Source organism: Tiliqua scincoides, chromosome 2 (genome assembly GCF_035046505.1).
Source record: "Tiliqua scincoides isolate rTilSci1 chromosome 2, rTilSci1.hap2, whole genome shotgun sequence".
In the NCBI taxonomy this organism is placed as follows: domain Eukaryota; kingdom Metazoa; phylum Chordata; class Lepidosauria; order Squamata; family Scincidae; genus Tiliqua; species Tiliqua scincoides.
This window is the reverse complement of record NC_089822.1, coordinates 150,170,821-150,188,689: the sequence shown is the minus strand read 5'-3', so window position 1 is coordinate 150,188,689 and position 17,869 is coordinate 150,170,821. Positions and strand designations below refer to the sequence as shown.

At 44.5% G+C, this 17,869-nt stretch overlaps 2 protein-coding genes across 2 annotated transcripts in view; both read left to right on the top strand.

Moving 5' to 3' along the window:
- The first annotated feature begins 2,229 nt into the window (after positions 1-2,229).
- On the top strand, positions 2,230-15,383 carry CHMP6 (charged multivesicular body protein 6). Its single transcript, XM_066618512.1, has 8 exons — positions 2,230-2,330; positions 6,113-6,222; positions 8,199-8,286; positions 9,383-9,469; positions 9,582-9,647; positions 9,957-10,037; positions 10,874-10,928; positions 12,878-15,383. Exons 1-8 carry the CDS (start codon positions 2,268-2,270, stop codon positions 12,928-12,930), a joined length of 603 nt encoding a protein of 200 aa, XP_066474609.1. The 5' UTR covers positions 2,230-2,267; the 3' UTR covers positions 12,931-15,383.
- Positions 15,384-16,257: 874 nt separating this feature from the next.
- The window catches only part of BAIAP2 (BAR/IMD domain containing adaptor protein 2), a 186,408-nt gene continuing 184,796 nt past the window's right edge, over positions 16,258-17,869 (top strand). Inside the window, exon 1 of the mRNA XM_066618511.1 lies at positions 16,258-16,335. The gene's annotated coding sequence lies outside the window, so the exon portion shown is untranslated. The remainder of the gene's footprint in view (positions 16,336-17,869) is intronic.

The window sequence follows — 17,869 nt, the reverse complement described above, 5'->3', positions numbered from 1 at the left end:
AAGTTGCTACCAGTTGGCTGTAAGCTTTTAGCACACTGTCTTTCATAAACTACCAGTGCCAGTGCTCCCAGACAGATGGTGAATGAGTATCTCAAGAGCCTTGGTCCCCTCCAGCTTTCAGAGCTGGAAGGTTTCAGCTATACCTGAAGAACCAGGAATGAGTTTAAGTGAGGAGAAGGTTTGTGCAGAACCTTTCCCTCTCTCTCACCTTAGCAGATGCTGGTGTAACAGCTGCCATAGGATTAGGATTTCTCAGAATTACTTTCTCCTAAATGAATTTCTGGCCAGAACTAAAGCGTCCCATTTGACCATCATAGCAATCATTATGAATGGGGGTGTGGGTTAAGGGGTTATTCACACCCAGGAAGCATCTCATTTGGATCCAGAAGGTATACCTGCTGGATTTCAAAGTTGAGGTGGGGATAGAAGTAGTTGTCCCCTTCTCTCCAAAGATTATCAATCTTTGTCAGATTGTATATGATAAGATTTTTTTTATTTCTCAGGTGAAGAACAAGTAGTGATACTGCTTGTTACTTAGCCAGATCTAGGAGCCATGAGGCTGAAGTTGGTTCCCAGTCAAATGGCACTGGAGGTACATTTCCACAGTGCGGAGACAGTAAACTGAGCTCCACACCCCAACACCAGCTTTGGGATGCCCCAAAGCACAACTAGCTGATTGTACCCAGTGGAATGAACTAGCAATGTAGTCTATCCTAAAGCTTTATTTTGATGCGAAGAAGAGGACTGTATCCCAGGACCAGTATTACTTTATACTGGATATACATACAGAAGTATCAGGATGCTTCATGTCAAAGACAAACTTTGGAACATGCTCCAAAATTATATATTAGCAAACAGTCTGTGCCCTGTGAGTTGAAACAAGAGCACATCTAGCCCAATGTTTTGTGTTGGTGCAGAGTACTCTGAGGGAAGCCATTACAGTTTCTCTTGGGTGAAGATATTGGAATTAAAATCAGTCCATACTGTATATTCAGGGCACAATTCTATCATTCAAATACTAGGCTGGCCTCCTGCAGGGAAAGATACAGGATTTCCTTTGAGAACTGGGAGACTGCAATGCAACTTGGCATGTCCATGACACATTTTACCTTTTTTATTATTCCTTATATAACACTGCTAAGAGCCACTCCATTATGGGTGGTTTGTAATACACCTTTGGACCTCTTCTAGGGCACTTCCTTTTGCAGTCTCCTGGTGGCAGAGATGTCTAGGGCTTTCTTTGGGATGCAGGCACCCGTTCTACAAGAGCTTATTATGCTATAATAAACCTGTTACTCTTTAAGTGACATAAGCCTCTGCTGTTTCTGCTACAACAGACTAACCACAGTTACCCTCCAGCAGTTCTTTACTAAACAGCCTGCCTCTAACTTGTCTGTATAATCTGGGGCAGCCTGAAGCTTATTTTGGGTTGCATGAGCCAGCTCCTTTCCCCTGGGGCATTTGGTGGGCCGCTGTGAGATACAGGAAGCTGGACTAGATGGGCCTATGGCCTAATCCAGTGGGGCTGTTCTTATGTTCTCCTGATTTGCATTTCCAGGATAAAATTTTTTTGGGGGGGGGGGGCAGCCTGCTTGGGGATGATTTGTTCTAAGATAAACTTTGGTAGCACCTCAAAGGAAGTCACCTATGGGTGAGCCTGTAGGATTTCAGGTGCCTTTTAACCAACAGGCTGATCTAACTAAGAAGTGTTCTTGGATGTCCTACACTGTGGGATGCCTTGTCCTCTTTTGCACTTATGACATCTGCTCACCCTGTTCTGTGGGGCCTCCTCTTAGGAAAGTGTGGATGAGATTGCAGCCTTACAGCCCATTAGAGCCAATAGGGCTTACTCCCAGGAAAGTGTGGACAGGCTTGCAGCCTCACTCTCCCCAGGCAGCTGCGTGCCCACTCCGGGGAGTTGAGTGGAAGCAGAGCAAAAACTGCAGCAGCGCTTCCCTCTCCAGCAGCAGCCTCGCGCCTTCTCTTCCCCAGCCTGCCCCTCCCCCTTTCACGGCAGAGCAAGCTGCCCAGGTCAGCCACGAACCAGAATTCCCTTCTCTCCTATTGGCCCGCTTTCCTGTCTGTTTTGGTGCAAACCCCGCCCTTTTCCCCGAGCCCCGCTCCTCCCCCCTTTGCTTTGCAGCCCGTCAAGCTCGCTTCCTTCCGCGTCCGCGTCCTCGCTAATGTGGAGCCTCGGCGGGTGCCGTAGAGAAGCAGGGATTGGGTGGGGCCAAGTAGGCCGGGGCCGCGCGGGCGGGGCCGCGGCGATGGGGAATCTATTCGGCCGTAAGCGGCGGAGCCGGGTCACCGAGCAAGACAAGGCCGTGCTGGTGAGAGGCTCGCGCGCCGCCTGCCCCCCCCCGCACGCGGGTGGGAGGGGCTGCTGATGTCTGCGGCTCGCGCACTGAGGCTGCTGCAGCCAGCGTGGCGGAGCTGCACCCGGGCTGCCGGCAGGACCCGCCCTGCTTCGCCCAGGCTGGCTGCAGCAGGGGAGCGCTGCCCCCCTCTGGCCGCCCTGGTGCTTGCCGTGGGGCCCAGGCACGTGCCCTCCTTGCTTGGGGCGACCACCAGTTGCAAGAGGGGCTGCGGTGTCTCCTGCTGTGGCAGGCGGGGGAGAGAAGCCCCCCCCTGCCAGTTTGCACCAGTGGTTCTCAACCAGTGGTACGGGCACCGCCAGTGGTACTTAAGTGGTGGGGCCCCTGGACACTACTGCCAGACCACAACAGAGCCTGCAATCCTGACCCCACTTTCCTGAGAGTAAGTCCCATTGAACAAAATAGGACTTACTTCTGAGTAGACCTGGTTAGGGTTGTGCCCGTGCTGTGGTAGGAGGCTCAGCTCGGCGGGCAGGGCTCCATGCCGCCCCATGCTCGAAAAGCCCTCCCGTCCACCCTGAGCTCTTACTGGTGTTTGTTGCACCCCGTCTGGCCTCCCAACTCAGAAAAACTGACAATGAGGTCAGTGCCGCTTACTTCCAGTGGTACTTCAAATAGTTGGATGGTGTGAAGTGGTACAGTGGAGGGCCAGTGTTGAGATACACTGGTATATACTCCTCTACGTAGCTGTTTAGGAAGTTTGTTTTCCTTTGACCCAGTGGCTCGTTTCCTTTTCCCTCTCCTCTTTAAAAAGAGACAAGCAACCAAGAGAGGGTATGGTGGGGATGTGGAACCTGGAGACCATAGTGGTTGTTCAGCATCAAACCCACTTGTAGCCCAAACTCATGTTGTAGTGCAGAGGTTTCAAACACCTGGCCTGCGGAAGATCTTTATCTAGCATTTGGGCTCTCCCAGCACCACCATCAGCTGCTCTGAGCTGTCACAGCTGCCCATGTGAAAATTGGGCACTTGCATATCTTGAAAATATGATCAAGATTAGTGCATTTTCTCTTCTGTCATTTGAAGTTAATGAGTTCTTGTGAGAAAAGAGTGTATATTTATTATGACCTGCTTGATGATGTCACTTCCTGCTCAATGACATCACTTCCAACCCTCACAAGGCATCATGAATGCTATTCGACCCACTGTTTGGCACCCATGAGTGTAGCGCATACAGTGATAATGATTTGGTTCTGGGAAAGCTCTTGTGGTTTTCCGTTTAAACTCAGTGGAAGGCATTGGGTGCAAGTTGCTGGATTGCATAAGATAGGCATAACAGAGTGCCCTTAAGGAGGAGGTTGAAGGAGAATAAGGATTCCAAATAACTCTTCAAATATTAATTATCATAGGGCATTCAGTTCTTCCCTGTCTAGACATATAGGGCAAGTAGTCATTTTCAGCAGCATCCTGTGCATATCCACTTGGAAGTAAGCCCCATTGTGCTCAATGGGCCTTACTCCTAGGAAAGTGTGTATAGCCTCAGACAATTAATGTGAGATTTTGAAAAGCTGTATGTTTCACTGAGATAGTCATGAAAGGATCCTCATCCCTGCCTCCATAAAGATCAAATATATGAACAGTTGTTAAGGGCACTGCTAAAATTTGCACAAAGTGCTTGTGTTTTGGCCAGGCCTAAAATTTGGTAGATTGCCTGAGATTATCAGGTTCCTCACATGTAGGGCAGCCCCATGCAACATCTCTTGATAAGTTTCCCCAAATTGGCTTAGTATACAGGTGAAACAGATGGAAGACTTTTTAAAGCAGCATTTTACTGCTTTAAAGTTAAAAGTAGTATTTTACATTTTCACAATACAAAACAGAACAGCATTGTGTAAAGTAATGAAACATTTAGTGTGTGTATGAAGGAGGGAGAGTTCAGTGCTTTTGGAGTTCTGAGAACTGGTGGGTTTTTGAGAGTCACTTTGGACCAGTTGATAGCATATCTTGTATGGAGTGGGGAGACCTGGCTTGAAATCTTAGCTCCAAGCCTATTATCTGACTTTCAGATTATAATTGGTTAAATGAACAATTTTAGAGGGTTCTTACAAGTGCTCTACACATATAATACATGTAAAATGATAATAAATTATTGGGTGGAGGGAGGAGTTAGAATGCTGGAAGGGCTATTGAAATTTGAGAGCTAAGAACAGGGTGCAAGAAGTGCTCTTCTGGTAGTGATGCTACTGTGTGAGCATCTCCAACATAGTCTGTATAAAGTTTTTGCTGTGCTTTGGACTGTGCAACTGGAAAGCCAATTGCATCCTTTGTTGCTGTCAGGTATAGTTCACCAAAAGAGGTATATTTTGAAAATTTCAAAATAATGTATGGAGATGGAAAGAAGTGTGGATACAGCAGTTAGGCATCGATAGCAAGGAATCATGCTCTGTAGACCGACCCAAGACCTGATGCTTGTCTTACCAAGTTTTACCTGATGCTTGTCTTACCAAGTTTTGCTCCCCCTTATCCCATGACATGCCAGTCTCTGTTCCTCCTTTTATCCAATGTTCCAGCTCTGCACACTCCTCCCTTCTGCAGTCTCTTTTCCTTTTCCAATCCAAGAAGTGGAAGGAGGAGCATAGGAGGCAAGTAGATGGACAGAATAGGTTGCCCCCACCAGTCTGCTGCCTGAGGCAGTCACTTCATTTGGCCTCAAGGATGGGCTAGCCCTAGTGCTCTGTTCTTTTAAAGCGTACTGTCTGGTAATGACCAGAGGCAAGATACTTGGCTTAATATTGTTCCTATTTAAATATGTACCCTTGTTTGATTTCTTAAGATTCTTAGCAGTCCTTTCTGTTAGGAACAGATATGAGTGACTGTTTTCTCTTTGAATGCTTTGCTTCAATATCGGATTCCATGTATTTATTTTGCAAGCCTGGAAGATCCTGAATCTCATCTCAGGATCTATTGTTCTATTGAGGAAGGATTTTTTTAAAACCAACTTCTGATGGTTTTATAGTGCTGCTGTTTGAGAGCAGACAACAAGGTCCATCAAACTGGGGTGCTTATTGGAGAAGTAGATTAAAAATACCAAGAAAGCACCAATAGGAATGATAATAGACATTTGAGGTGTATTTTTCTAATGTAGGACAGGGGTGCCGAAACCCCAGCCCTGGGGCCACTTGTGGCCCTCGAGGAGTCCCAATCCAGCCCTCAGGGAGTCTCCAGTGAGCCTCTGGCCCTCCAGAGACTTGCTAGAGCGCGCGCTGGGCTGATGCAACTGCTCTCAGCATGATGGCCGATTGTTCAACCTCTCATGTGAGCTGTGGGATGAGGGCTCCCTCCACTGCTTGCTGTTTCATGTCTGTGATGCAGCAGTGGCAGCAAAGGAAAGGCTGGCCTTGCTTTCTGCAAGGCCTTTTATAGGCCTTGAGCTATTGCAAGACCTTCATTCATTCATATAAGTTCCATCTCTAATATATCCATTTATGTAAATTTATTCAAATTTGAATGTAAATTAATTCTTTTTCCCCTCCTCCCCCGTCACAGTGTCAGAGAGATGAAGTGGCCCTTCTGCCAAAAAGTTTGAACACCCCTGATGTAAGCGATAAAGTATCAGAAATCCATAAACTTTGCACTGCATAACATTCAGCTTCTACTGCAGCAAGCCCCAATGTGGATAATCATATCAATGAGGAACAGCACTGCTGGTTTTATTGTTAAGTCTGTTTAAAGATACCACTTCGCTTTGTAACGCTTGCTAGTACCTTGTCTGACTACCAATTTTCTTGCCTCTCTAGCAACTGAAACAGCAGCGGGACAAACTAAAGCAATATCAGAAAAGGATATCTCTGCACCTGGAGCGGGAGAGAACTGTTGCTCGACAGCTACTGAAAGATGGCAAGAAAGAGTGAGTGAGAACTGGTCACCGAGTGTAGAAATTGTATTTTTTTCCATACAATTATATTTGTTTAATGGGCTAGTTCAGACAGTTGTAATATAGGTGTGCCCCCATATCCTCAGGGGTTCCATGCCAGAACCCCCTGTGGTTAAGTGAAACTGCAGATACGGTCAAATGCCTCCTCCCCCACCCTTCACAGCCCAGCAAATTGAGCCTTTCTGTTAAAAAGGTTCTCTGTGAAACCAGAAGTGATGTTTTTAATGCCTTATAAGGCTGGACTTCCCTGGGGGCTGAGGGCTTCCCTGGGCCTCTTTATGCCTTTTTAATGTCACTTCCGGTTTCACAGAGAAATCAGAAATTGCCTGTTTGTTTTTTTTAACAAAGTCTCAGTCAGAGCCCTGCAAAGACTGTGGACTGATGTCTGCAGCCTCTGTTGGGCTCAGAGGACCCTTTGGAGGCCTCGTTTCTTGGGGTAGCCAACTTGGGGGGGCCCCACAGACCCAGCCTGCGGATAAGTGAATCTGCAGTTATGGGGGCTCTCAGTGCAATCCCTGCCCATCTGGCTATCTACTGTTACTGCCACAGCTACCCAGAAGTGGTTCCCATGATCATAGCAGGTGCATACGTATTCTACCTGTGGGAAACTGCAACTGTAGTCGTGGTCAGTCTGGGTCAAACGTTTTCTCTGAACACAAAACACAGAGGGTGCAATCAGAAGTAAGTCTAACTTTGTTCAGTGGAGTGTACTCCCAGGTAATTGTGCATAGGATTGCACTGTGAGTGTCTGGCATGGCTACTGCTGAAGAATTCTAACTCCCCTGGCTCAAACTGTGTAACACCTCAGTGGTAAGGCAAATATTTTGCATGCAGTAATCCTAAATTTAGTCTCTGGCATCTCCAGTTATAGAAGTATGGCTGAGAACTATCTTGGTAGTGAAATGGTATTCAGTTTCGTATTTTGTGTGTGTGTGTGTGTGTGTGTGTTTTAATTTTAACAAGAGAAGTATTTCAAAGCTGCATAGCACAATGGGGTTCACAGCCTGGTTGATATCTCTACTGATAATGGTGTTTGTACTAATGGAATACAGTATTTTGACCATCTTCCTCTGCATCAGCCTGTCTTCCTTTATTGCATAATTACAGAGAGCCCTTACTCTTTTTGGATTATAACACAACTGGCCCTGGAGCATTTTTCAAAACTGGTCACATCTCGATGCATTGTTTGCTTTTGCACTTCTAAAAGATAAAAGGGCAAAGATATATGCTTAAATCAGTATTACTTTCCATTCAGATTTGACATAGGAGTTTTTGCTACCTTTAATGGGTTACTTTAATGGGTTATAATGTAAGTTTTTCACAGGAAAAAAATATCGCTTTGGTGTCTGAACATTACCTTGTAGCAGTATCTTTTGGTCCGGGCAGCTGCAGTGTTGGTTTCCACCATCTCAGGAAGGGTGTAGTAATGCTGAAGAACAGTCAGGGTGAGGAAGGGGCAACTGAAATGGCCAGGGGGGAGGCGCATTGTATTAAGAAGGTGAGGCACTTTAGGAAAAGTCAGAACAAAGAGTAGGCATGATAAAGGTTTATGAAAGTATGCATTCAGAGAAATCAAGTCTTTCTCAATATATCAGCATGATCATGACATGGGTTCTCATGAACCTTCAACCAGATGAAAAAATGTACTTGATGAATTATAAACTAATGTATGGAATTAATTGCGACGTAATGTTGTGATGGCCATAGTATAAACTTTGATTTTTTTTTTTAATCAAAACAAATTCCCAGAGAACGGGTGCATCTGTTTCTGTTAGCCCTTATATGTGAAAAATGGGGCTTCCTTATATGTGATGTTTTCAGGGTGTCTTTTTGCATGCCATCAGAGACTGAATGCTGGGTTAGATGAATTTTTGGTCTGGACCAGCAAGGCAGTACAGAAACGAAAAGATTTTCTTGCTGCAATCAATGCTCTTTTTCTGTTGTGCTAGGAAAGCCATGTTGCTACTGAAGAAAAAGCGGTATCAAGAACAACTGCTGGATAAAACAGAAAACCAAATTAGCAACCTGGAACGCATGGTATGTGAGACTATCGGAGATGCCTTCAAGTTGCAACTAGCTTCATTGTTTCAGGGCTTCTAAAAACCATGGTATCTTTAAGCTACTACATTGTGTTTACATTTAAGACAAACTAGACTTGGTACATACTAATGTTAGCTGAAAAATTCCAAGTACATTGTGTTTTTTATTTAACTGTTTTTTCCTCCTAGGTTCCCAATGAGTGGTGTAAGCAGCTCTATACAGATAAATAATTTTCATAATGAACAGATGTGCATACCTAAGGATTCAAGCAACTATGTTTCTAAAGCATTTACCATTGCTACTAATGCAGCAAGAACCTTAAGCAGTAATGTTAGACTAGTTACCTTACCTGTAACTTGTTCAGGGCTGCATAATGCACTTCTAGTGTGTACTTCACCTCATTGAAATTGCAACCAGGGACAGCCAAGGTCATCTTCTCCTTCTGCTCCGCCTTCTGAGTTTAGGCAGGAGGTGTCTGGTGAAAAGGTCTTCCTGTTGTGGCAACTTATCTTTGGTATGCTCTTCCTGGATCCATTAGCCTATTGCCCACTCTTCTGAGTTTTTAATACCAGACAAAATTTTAATTTTCTGTTAATTTTCTCTTGCTATTGCTTTTATTTCCTCTTGCTTTCCAGGTCACTGTTCTAGAAAGTTTGACATTGTACCTGCTGTTGTGTTGCTCTTTAGTCTATTGTTGTTTTGCTTTTTGATATTTGCTTCCTGTTTGACGGACCAGCAGTGTTGAGAATAGTTTTGGTGAAGGAGAATATAAATGTGTCAAATTAAAGGGAGTAGATGCAAGCACTACACAGCCACTTCCACCTAGCAGTGGCCCAGCAGGGAAGACTGGCTCTTGCAGCACAGGCACTGTGGTGTTGTGGGAAGGCCAGTAGCAGCATGTCCTTGGCCTGTGCTGAGGCACCTCTTGCACTGAGCCAGCCAGTTTTGCTGCCTCTTTCCAATTGACTCTGTGGGAGCAGCTGGCAAGTGTGGCATACGTACCCCAGCATCAGTGCAATGAACTGATTTCTTTGCTGCCTTTTGGTGGAACAGAGAGTGGTTTGATCCCTCTGTTGACTTCTGTTTCCTTCAGGTCCAGGATATTGAATTCACCCAAATCGAGATGAAAGTAATTGAAGGCCTCAAAATTGGCAATGAGTGTTTAAATAAGATGCATCAGGTGAGTATGAGCCAGAATACCTGAGCTGTTTCAGACTGATCACAGATTTACTTGCGTCTCTCTTCTGTCCAGCCTTTACATGTGGTATGTGGATTTCTCCTCCCCTATGTAGGTTATGTCAATAGAAGAAGTTGAAAGGATCATGGATGAAACCCAGGAAGCTGTGGAGTACCAGAGGGTATGTAATGCCTCCATGTGTTTTTCCTGGAATGCCCCTAAAAGTCCACTGTGTTTTATTATATCAACTCTACCACCCATTTAGCTGCTCAAAGTATTTTTGTTGTGCCTGCTAACTTTCTGTTTCTGGAATTGACCCTTTCGGAACCTAAAGGCAGCTCCTGACTTGCCTTGTTCAACTCCTGAAAGTGAAGTTGCAGGATCTGTACTTCTCCTCTTGCATGCATTGGTCCATAAGTGCTACAAATTTACTTGTGGGTTTTGCTAGTGTGGCATAGTTCACCAACCTGTCTGCACTTTTCCTTTGCAGCAAATAGACGAGATACTGGCTGGCAGCCTCACTGAAGAGGATGAAGATGCCATCTTAGCAGAATTAGATGCCATCACTCAGGTGAGTATTAATCACCAGCCATAGTTATTAGCTCCTGAGCTTCATTTTTAAGTAATAATTTTTCATCAGGTTGAAAGTTTTTTTTCCCATTCTGTGCAACTAGCAGATGATATGACCTTGCCGAAGAGATGTATTATAGCTGATTGCATTTGCTTTCTGAGCCTTCAAAGAGTTAGCTTAATCCTTCAGCAGAAATTTTAAAAAGGGGTTACTGTTCTTCCAAGGTAGTATCCCTATTTTGCTAGAAAGATGTGTTTTTACGCAGAAAAGTACTGTTCCTCCTAAACATTTTCTCCTTTTGCTGTTGTATCACATGATCCAGAGTAAAGCCCCGATGAACTCTGGCTAAAATATGGGAAGGCTGATGCTGCTACACTGTGTTGTTGATCACTGTAAGAAAATGTCCTGGGGCATGAGTGCTACATCTTTGGAACTGTGGGTTGGTGGCTGGCTGTGGTTCTTGTAAGTGCCTGCCTAATCTCAATCCCCACCACAGATCTTGTTGCATGTCCTGTCCAAGTATATTTAACGAGAAGAAACTTTTGCACTGGACATAATCCACAGTGAGCATTTCAAATGGGCACTGCTGTGTTCTCAGGTCAGTAGGTCTTGATTTAACACAACAAAGCAGAGTAATTTTCTAGGGAAGCCTGAGTCTGGTGAGAACCTTGTTAAGCTGAAAGCAAAACTCTGGAACCCAACTATAGCTCAACCTTTTGCTCTTTCCTCGTACCTCTTTCTTTTGCCTCTTTCCTGAGGCCTTCCAATACATCTGGAAGGACAGTTCTCTACCATTTTCTACCAGGAATTTTACAGTGTGCCCTGTCTTCTTGCAGGAACAGATCGATCTTCCAGAAGTTCCCTCAGAGCCCCTCCCAGAAAAGACTCCAGGTAGGGTTATCTTTGTTTCTCTCACTGTGGTATTTTCATTGTGCACAATCAAATTCACAACTAGCCATGTCTGCAGAACATGTGGAAGCCTCACAAAGGAGCTTAGCAGTATCAAGGGAACACAATGCTCTAGTATGCTTATATTGGCCTCCCTCCTGATTAGTGTGTCACATCACTGCCCATTTTAAATAAAAAATTGAATAACCTTCAGAGTATTCAATACACTATAATTGTTACTGTAGTAGTAGGTCAGTGTCATTGTGCCATATTGTTAGGGGGAAGTGGCAGAAGCGGCCATTGCCACTGATGCTGAAGGAATATGGTTTGCCTAACTGATGGAGAAAGTTCAGGGTAAGAGTTGACCCTGTTCTGACCAATTTATAGCTCAGGTCTTTAATCACTGTGCTGCAGTGCCTCTCATCTACCAGTGGGTAAATTCTGTAGTTATAACAGTGCTCTTCTAGTAAGGCACAAAACACAGATAAAAACTTTAACCACTTTCCTAGCTCCCACCAAATTCTCTATTGCTCTGAGAGTGTAAAGCTCAGTGCTAACCAGATCTGACAGCTAGAAAACGCACCACTAATGGGTCTCTTCCATTACAGTCCTATGCATATCTATGCAGAAGTAAGGCGCATGGTGTTCAGTGAGGCTTACTCTCAGGAAAATGTGCATAGGATTGCAGCCTTAGCAATATATCTGCTTTTGTTTTTATCTTTAATGCTAATTAGACAGTGGGATGAGATATAAGCATAGGATGGGAGGGGGTATACAAAAACAGCTGGTCAAAACATTAGCAGGTGTACAGAGCATCTGATCTCAGCTGTGGACCATAAGGAGCCCCAAAGGAACCTTCTTGACTTTTAAGCAGGAATGTTTTCAAGTTTATCTGCAACAGTAAGACCTGGAAATACATGTTTTCAAAAGAACCAACTGTCATACACAAGCATAGCTAAGTACGGGTGCTTGGGAGTGATTGTCATCAATTCCTGTAATAAATCATACTTGGTGATTGACCGTGCAATCATACTAATTTCTAGGCCTTTAAACAAATAGGTTACAATCCGCCTATTATTTACAGAGCCTGTAATATGGTATTTTGTGTGTGTTTGTGTGAATTTCTGTGTCTTATCCTTTTTCCTTATATATATATATATATATATATGTTGGAACCTGTATGTTCCAACATACAGTATGGATGTATATATGTTGACACCTGTATGTGTTATTTTTGTGGAAGGAAGATAATTTTTTTAAATCCCAAAGGGAGTGTTCAGTTTTATTGGAGTAGGGAATGAATATATGTTGGGTTTTTCTTTGTTTTTAAATTGCCCTGTTGCCCTGTTGCCCTTCTGTTCACAGCAGAATCTCTTCCCCCCTTCTGAGGGTTAAGACTAAAGCTCAGGTGGGCATGGATAGTCGTAGCATTCATCAGTTGTACACCAAGTCCCCTGTGTATGTACTAGTTAGGTTCCAGGGGTCTGGATGTAAGTTGAAATGAACATCTCAAAATGTCTGGCTGTTGCTGGTCCAGTGCTATCACAGCTACGCTAAAGCACCACCAAAGGACATGCGGCTCCTGCATGAAAGCACTAGCGCAGCTATCCTTGTCATCTGTAACTTGAGGGACCTGCATAAAACTGTAGTGTTCTCTTGGCAAGGCTCAGTCTCTCTAGGGAATGTTGGTAGCCTGCTGGAGAAGGGCTGTCTCACTTACTTGTTGCTGACCTTAGCAAGTATTGCTGCTCTGTTCTTAGACTGACACAAGTATACAGCCATGGAGGAAAATTTTTGATCTTCCCTGAGTAGGATGAAAAGTGTGCTAGACCCCATAATCTCCAATGATGGTAGCAGGACCAGACAAATCATTGGTTTGAGTATGGGCTGCTCTCACTGTACCAGAGTGACTTAACTCTTAAATACTCTTTTAATGTATTTTTTTTCCACAGAAACATCACCCGTCAGAATCAAACCAAAGCCAGAACTGGTGGCAGCATCTTAACTCCACTTCCTGGGAAATCCCTGGAGGGAATCCTGGAATCCCAGCATGCCTGGGCTGTGAGAGGCTTCTGGGGTATTCTCCTGGCACCAGAGAGCCATGCTGGAGCAGGTTTCCTGTGCAGAATGGGAGCCACAACTGGTTATTTTTCCCATATCAAGATAGTGCGCACACCCTTCTTTTTGTAATTTAAACTCTGGATTAAACAGTGACTGTCAAACCCTTCAAACCAAAATGCTTTCTACAGAACCAGATTTCAGCTGCAGCCCTGCCTCGGATGCCAGCCTAGCCTCTTGCTAACTCTGCCTAAGCCCCTGCCGCCCTTTTGAACTTGTGGGCACTGCGAACAGTTATGAGCTTTCCGCTGCACTGAAGGAAGAGCTATGGGGAATCCTCTTGGTCTTCCTCTTGACTTGCCTCTCTTCAGTTCTCTGGTTTTTCTGAGTGGGTTCTCTTTGCAGGAATGGATTTCCCAAACACTGAACCGAACCTGAATTAGTTTGACTCAAATGGGAGCATCGCTTCTGCTGGTAGCGATGGAGATATAAGAAGAGTTTCCCACATTCAGAGTGTGCTGTTTAGATGGATTCAGTCATAGTTCTATGCGCAGGAGAACACTGTAAGGCTGCTAGGCTCAACCTCTAGAAAACAAGGCCTGTCTCCTACTGGGGTAGGAGTCTAAAATGTTTGTAAGGATTCATACCTAAATTCTGCACAGGCCGCTCATTTTTTTTCCTCTCCCTCCAGAAACCTGTGTGTGGAACTTCTCAAAATGAGAGGACCTTGATAGTTGCAAAGCAGCTTCTGGATGCCTTCCCCAGCCCTGTTGCATCTCTGCAATGAACTGAAACAGAAGGGCATATGTTGTCTGTTCAGTGGTGGGAGCTCCTTGCTGTAGCTGTGGTTCCTTTGCTCTTGTGTAACAAAGTGGAGAGATAGGAACATGGCAAGTCAATGCTACCTACATGGGGTTAAATCTCCCCCTCCTTGAAATTATAAAAAACCTGAATGGGGTTTTTTTTCTTCCTGAACTTTAGAAGGGGCTGGATCCCAGTAAACTGACATCTTTGTCTGCCCTATATGATGTTGGAGACTTGACCCCAGGTCACATGGCTTCAGGCATCCTTAATTTTGGGCATGAGCTGCCTTGCAGTTGCCATCCATCCACGTTGTCTTATTCCAAGTTATCCATCCTTGTGAGCCAGCTGGTCTGTGCTGAACATGACCTTTGCACCCACGTAATGTGCTAAAGTCATGTAGCCTTTTCTCTGTGGCTGAGCAATTGAGAGGGTGATATTGAATGGCTTCTGTGGCAAGAGTGGAGCTACAGTAGCTGGTGACCTTCCTATCTGGAGTCAGCAGCTCACAATCAAAAAGAGTGTTCTCTTCTTAACCCCTGCCCTGCCCCATTGCAGAGTGGCATTGTGGGAGTTGGGCATATTAAAGTATAGTATCTTTTCTCTAGGTTTTCAGCTGGGGTTCAGCTTTGTTTCCAGAATGTCTGATCTTCGTTGTGTTGTGCCAGCACAAGTCTCATATGGACCATTAGGCTCCCCCTAAGACAATGATCTTTAGTGCCATATCTGGACCCCTCCCCCGTTACTCTTGTAGGCATCAGGAAGACTAAGCAATGAATTGGATAGAACTCCCTTGAATTGACACACCAAGTCCTCCTTTCTGTGATGCTGGTGTTCTCACATGCAGCTAGTCCTGTCACCACTCAAACAACTTTTTATACCAGAGAGCTAAATAGTTTGGGGAAGTGATTTCTTAAGTGGGTTTGCCTGTACCTAGTTCTCACTAAATATTGCTGTATTCACTATGTCCACCAGATGGCAGTCCTGTCCTCAGGTGTTCATCCTTGGCTGAGAGTGCATGTGTTGATCTTGTTCTCTCCCTTCCCTCCCTCTATGGCTGAATCTCATTGCTCTTGGTTGGTTTACTGATCTTCCTTTTTTTGATCCAATGGCAAGGAGCATCAGGCTCTCCCCATTATTGTTATGGGTACTGTACAGACTTCCAACTCCCTTATGGGGATTTTAAATGAGTTCCTTGGGGCTGTTAACACCTCATCCCTGTGCCTGTGGAGAGTGGATCTGAAGAGTGCTTTTGCTGCCAGCATTCAGGAACAAAAACAGCTAGTGAAAATCAGAGTCTGTCAGCTGTACAGAGGCAGTACTGCAGGTGTGCAAAGTGCCCTTAGAGAGCAGCCATGGAACTAAGTAGATTGCTTTCCTCTGTAACTTTCCAGTTAGTCCTTAGTTTGGCTGAAGACAGGTGGAGTTTGCTCACTTGTCCTGCCTCCATAAAGAATCTAAATCCTCTAGTTACTGTATGAGAACAGACAGTATTTTCATTTCTCAGCTGAATCCTGTGTACCCAACAGTGTGACTCCTCCAGTGGTAACAGCAGGAGCAGTGCAGGTGGTAACAATAAAGTGTCTCTAATGCCTTTGCCTTCTGGTCTCCAGTCACAAACCTTTGGTCAGTGGCAAAATGCATTTCCTCCTTTGGAACCTGAAGCATGTGGGGGGATGATGTCTACCTAGGGTTGTTCCTGTGTGTAGAGGCTGAATTCTGGGAAACAGATCTCTGTAAAAGGTCTGTATTACTAGAGCAGCACATACAGTGAACAGCATTCTGCAATCCTAGACTGCATCCAAGCGATGACTGCTTGTTCTGCAGCTCTTATTTTACTCTGTGGTGCTGTTTATCAATTTAATAACCAGGCACTGATGAGTTTTCAAAAATCTACAACCTGATGCAGAGAACAGGATTGTTAGAAGTGATTGCCTGGCGCTGTGTGTGTGTGTGTGTGTGTGTGTGTGTGTGTGTGTGTGTGTTTGGCCATGAGTTTCCTTGCATCAGCTTGTGCTTTATCCTCCAGGATTTAGAACATGTTCCTGCCCCAAGGTGTTGTGTTCTCCATGGAGCATTTCCCAGTGACTGGCAATCTCAAAAGAGAATGGAAAAGCAGCCCTAGAACAAATCCATATGGAGGAGACTAAAGTATATCAGCTATTATGCAAGCACTGTTGTCTCTAAATAGAGCATTACTCAAAAGTTGTCTACAATGCAGCAGTGCTGCTGCTTGACATCAGCTTTCGACACATGTTCCCGTTGCCTTGTCTTCAGGGAGTTGCTGCCTTTAAGCTCTATGTACGTGGGTTCCTTTCATTCCAACCCGCAGTCTATGAACATCTTCCTGTAATTGCGTGCCTCCCCTCCCTTCTTTTAATATTTCATTTAATGAAGGTTGTGCAACTTCTCCTGTGATGACGCCTGGCTCTGTTTATAGTTTGGTGCTTATTCAGTGCAGTAGTGGACTGATGGAGAGACTACTGATGGGGAGCCTCGGGGGCTGGCCAAAGCAGCCACTTCGCATGTTGTATGATTTTTGTGTCTTGAGGTAAGATAAGAACTTTCTGAACCCTCCAATGAACCAGGAGTTCTTTCACCTGCACCTTGTTCTGCCTTGAAGCATTCAGCTGCCCATGATAAAGAACTGAGATGGATATGTGCAGGCTCTAGAAACTGCCTGTTTCATCTTTAGGTCTTCCGGAGAGAATAGAACATTCACTTGAAGAAGCACTGAGATTGTCATGTTTCAAATCTACATTTCCAGGTGCAGAGCATAATTGACCTTGACCTCACTAACAGCATGGTGTAGGGAAATGTGTGTACAGGCTACAGTTCCTAAAGCAGCTGGTGAAAGAGATCAAAGCTTTGGTGTCTCTTCGCCTATCTGCCCCAGGGCAGGTTCTGTCCCATAGATACTGCAAGGATGCTAGCCAGAGGTTTGGCAGTTTCCATGGCTGCCTCAGATTTGTCTGTAGTTCATATACAAGTGGTGGGGAATGATTTGAAAGTGGGTTCCCATGTCCGGAGGTATTTATTAATAATAAAACACTTATGTCCTGTCTTTCTGCCTCATATTAGAGGCTCTAAATGTGACTTACAGAATTTATTTTTTTAAACAGCTATAAAACAATTTTTTAAAAACTGCACCTGAAGCCAGCAAAATAGAGAATAATACAAGAAGGCGGTTCAGCTGCATCAAATCTGGCCAGAGCTGGGTGGGGAGGGGGAGAAGTATTTGATTTGTTCTGAAATATGCTGTGGGAGAGAGCCTAACTGATCTCTGCAGGACCAGGGCCTTGGAAGTGCTAGGCAGAGTACTGGGGGAGGTCCTATCATACCAAATAGCTGTAGTAAGCATTCTTAACCAGTCACAGGATAAGGAGGGCTTATATAGGCAGGGAGATGTATTTTTATTTTATAAGCCACCCGTTGTAAAATCCATAGCAGTGTCTGCTCTTCAAACAATAATAAATGCTTGACACATTAGTAAACCTGTAATACAAAAGCCATATTCGCAGTTGAGCGTGAGCCTGTCAAAGTATTCCAACCCTATGGAAGATTGACAATTCCGTTTCCACAAAGATGCTTCTCTGACTGTCCTGAATGCAGGTAATGCAGGGGCCACTGAAGGTCTTCTGATAGTTTTTGCTAGAGCCAATACTTGGAGTCAGGCATCACCTCATCTTTTGGCTGTAAAACTCCCTCTTAAGTTAAACTAAACCCAGGCTACTTGTATCTTTAAAGACTAAAGGGGGATTGGAAGCTTATTGTAAGTCAATGCAGATGGGTGTGTGTTATGTTTGCAGACCCTTATCCTAAGTAAGAGATGAGCTGCTGATCTTGTGTTTTACTGACAATACCTCCATCAGGTACATTACAGGTTTCAATTCTAGAAACTTTCTATTTACATTTGTATCCTGCACTTCACCATATGGTCCCAGAGTGATTCACAACTGCATCTGTACAGTTAAAAAAAAACAATGAAATGAACTTCAAAAGATAAAGCCTATCCAGTTCTTACAGCACCAAAAAACACTGGTCATTGTTAATGATCATAGATCAAAAGTCTGGACCAAGTACAT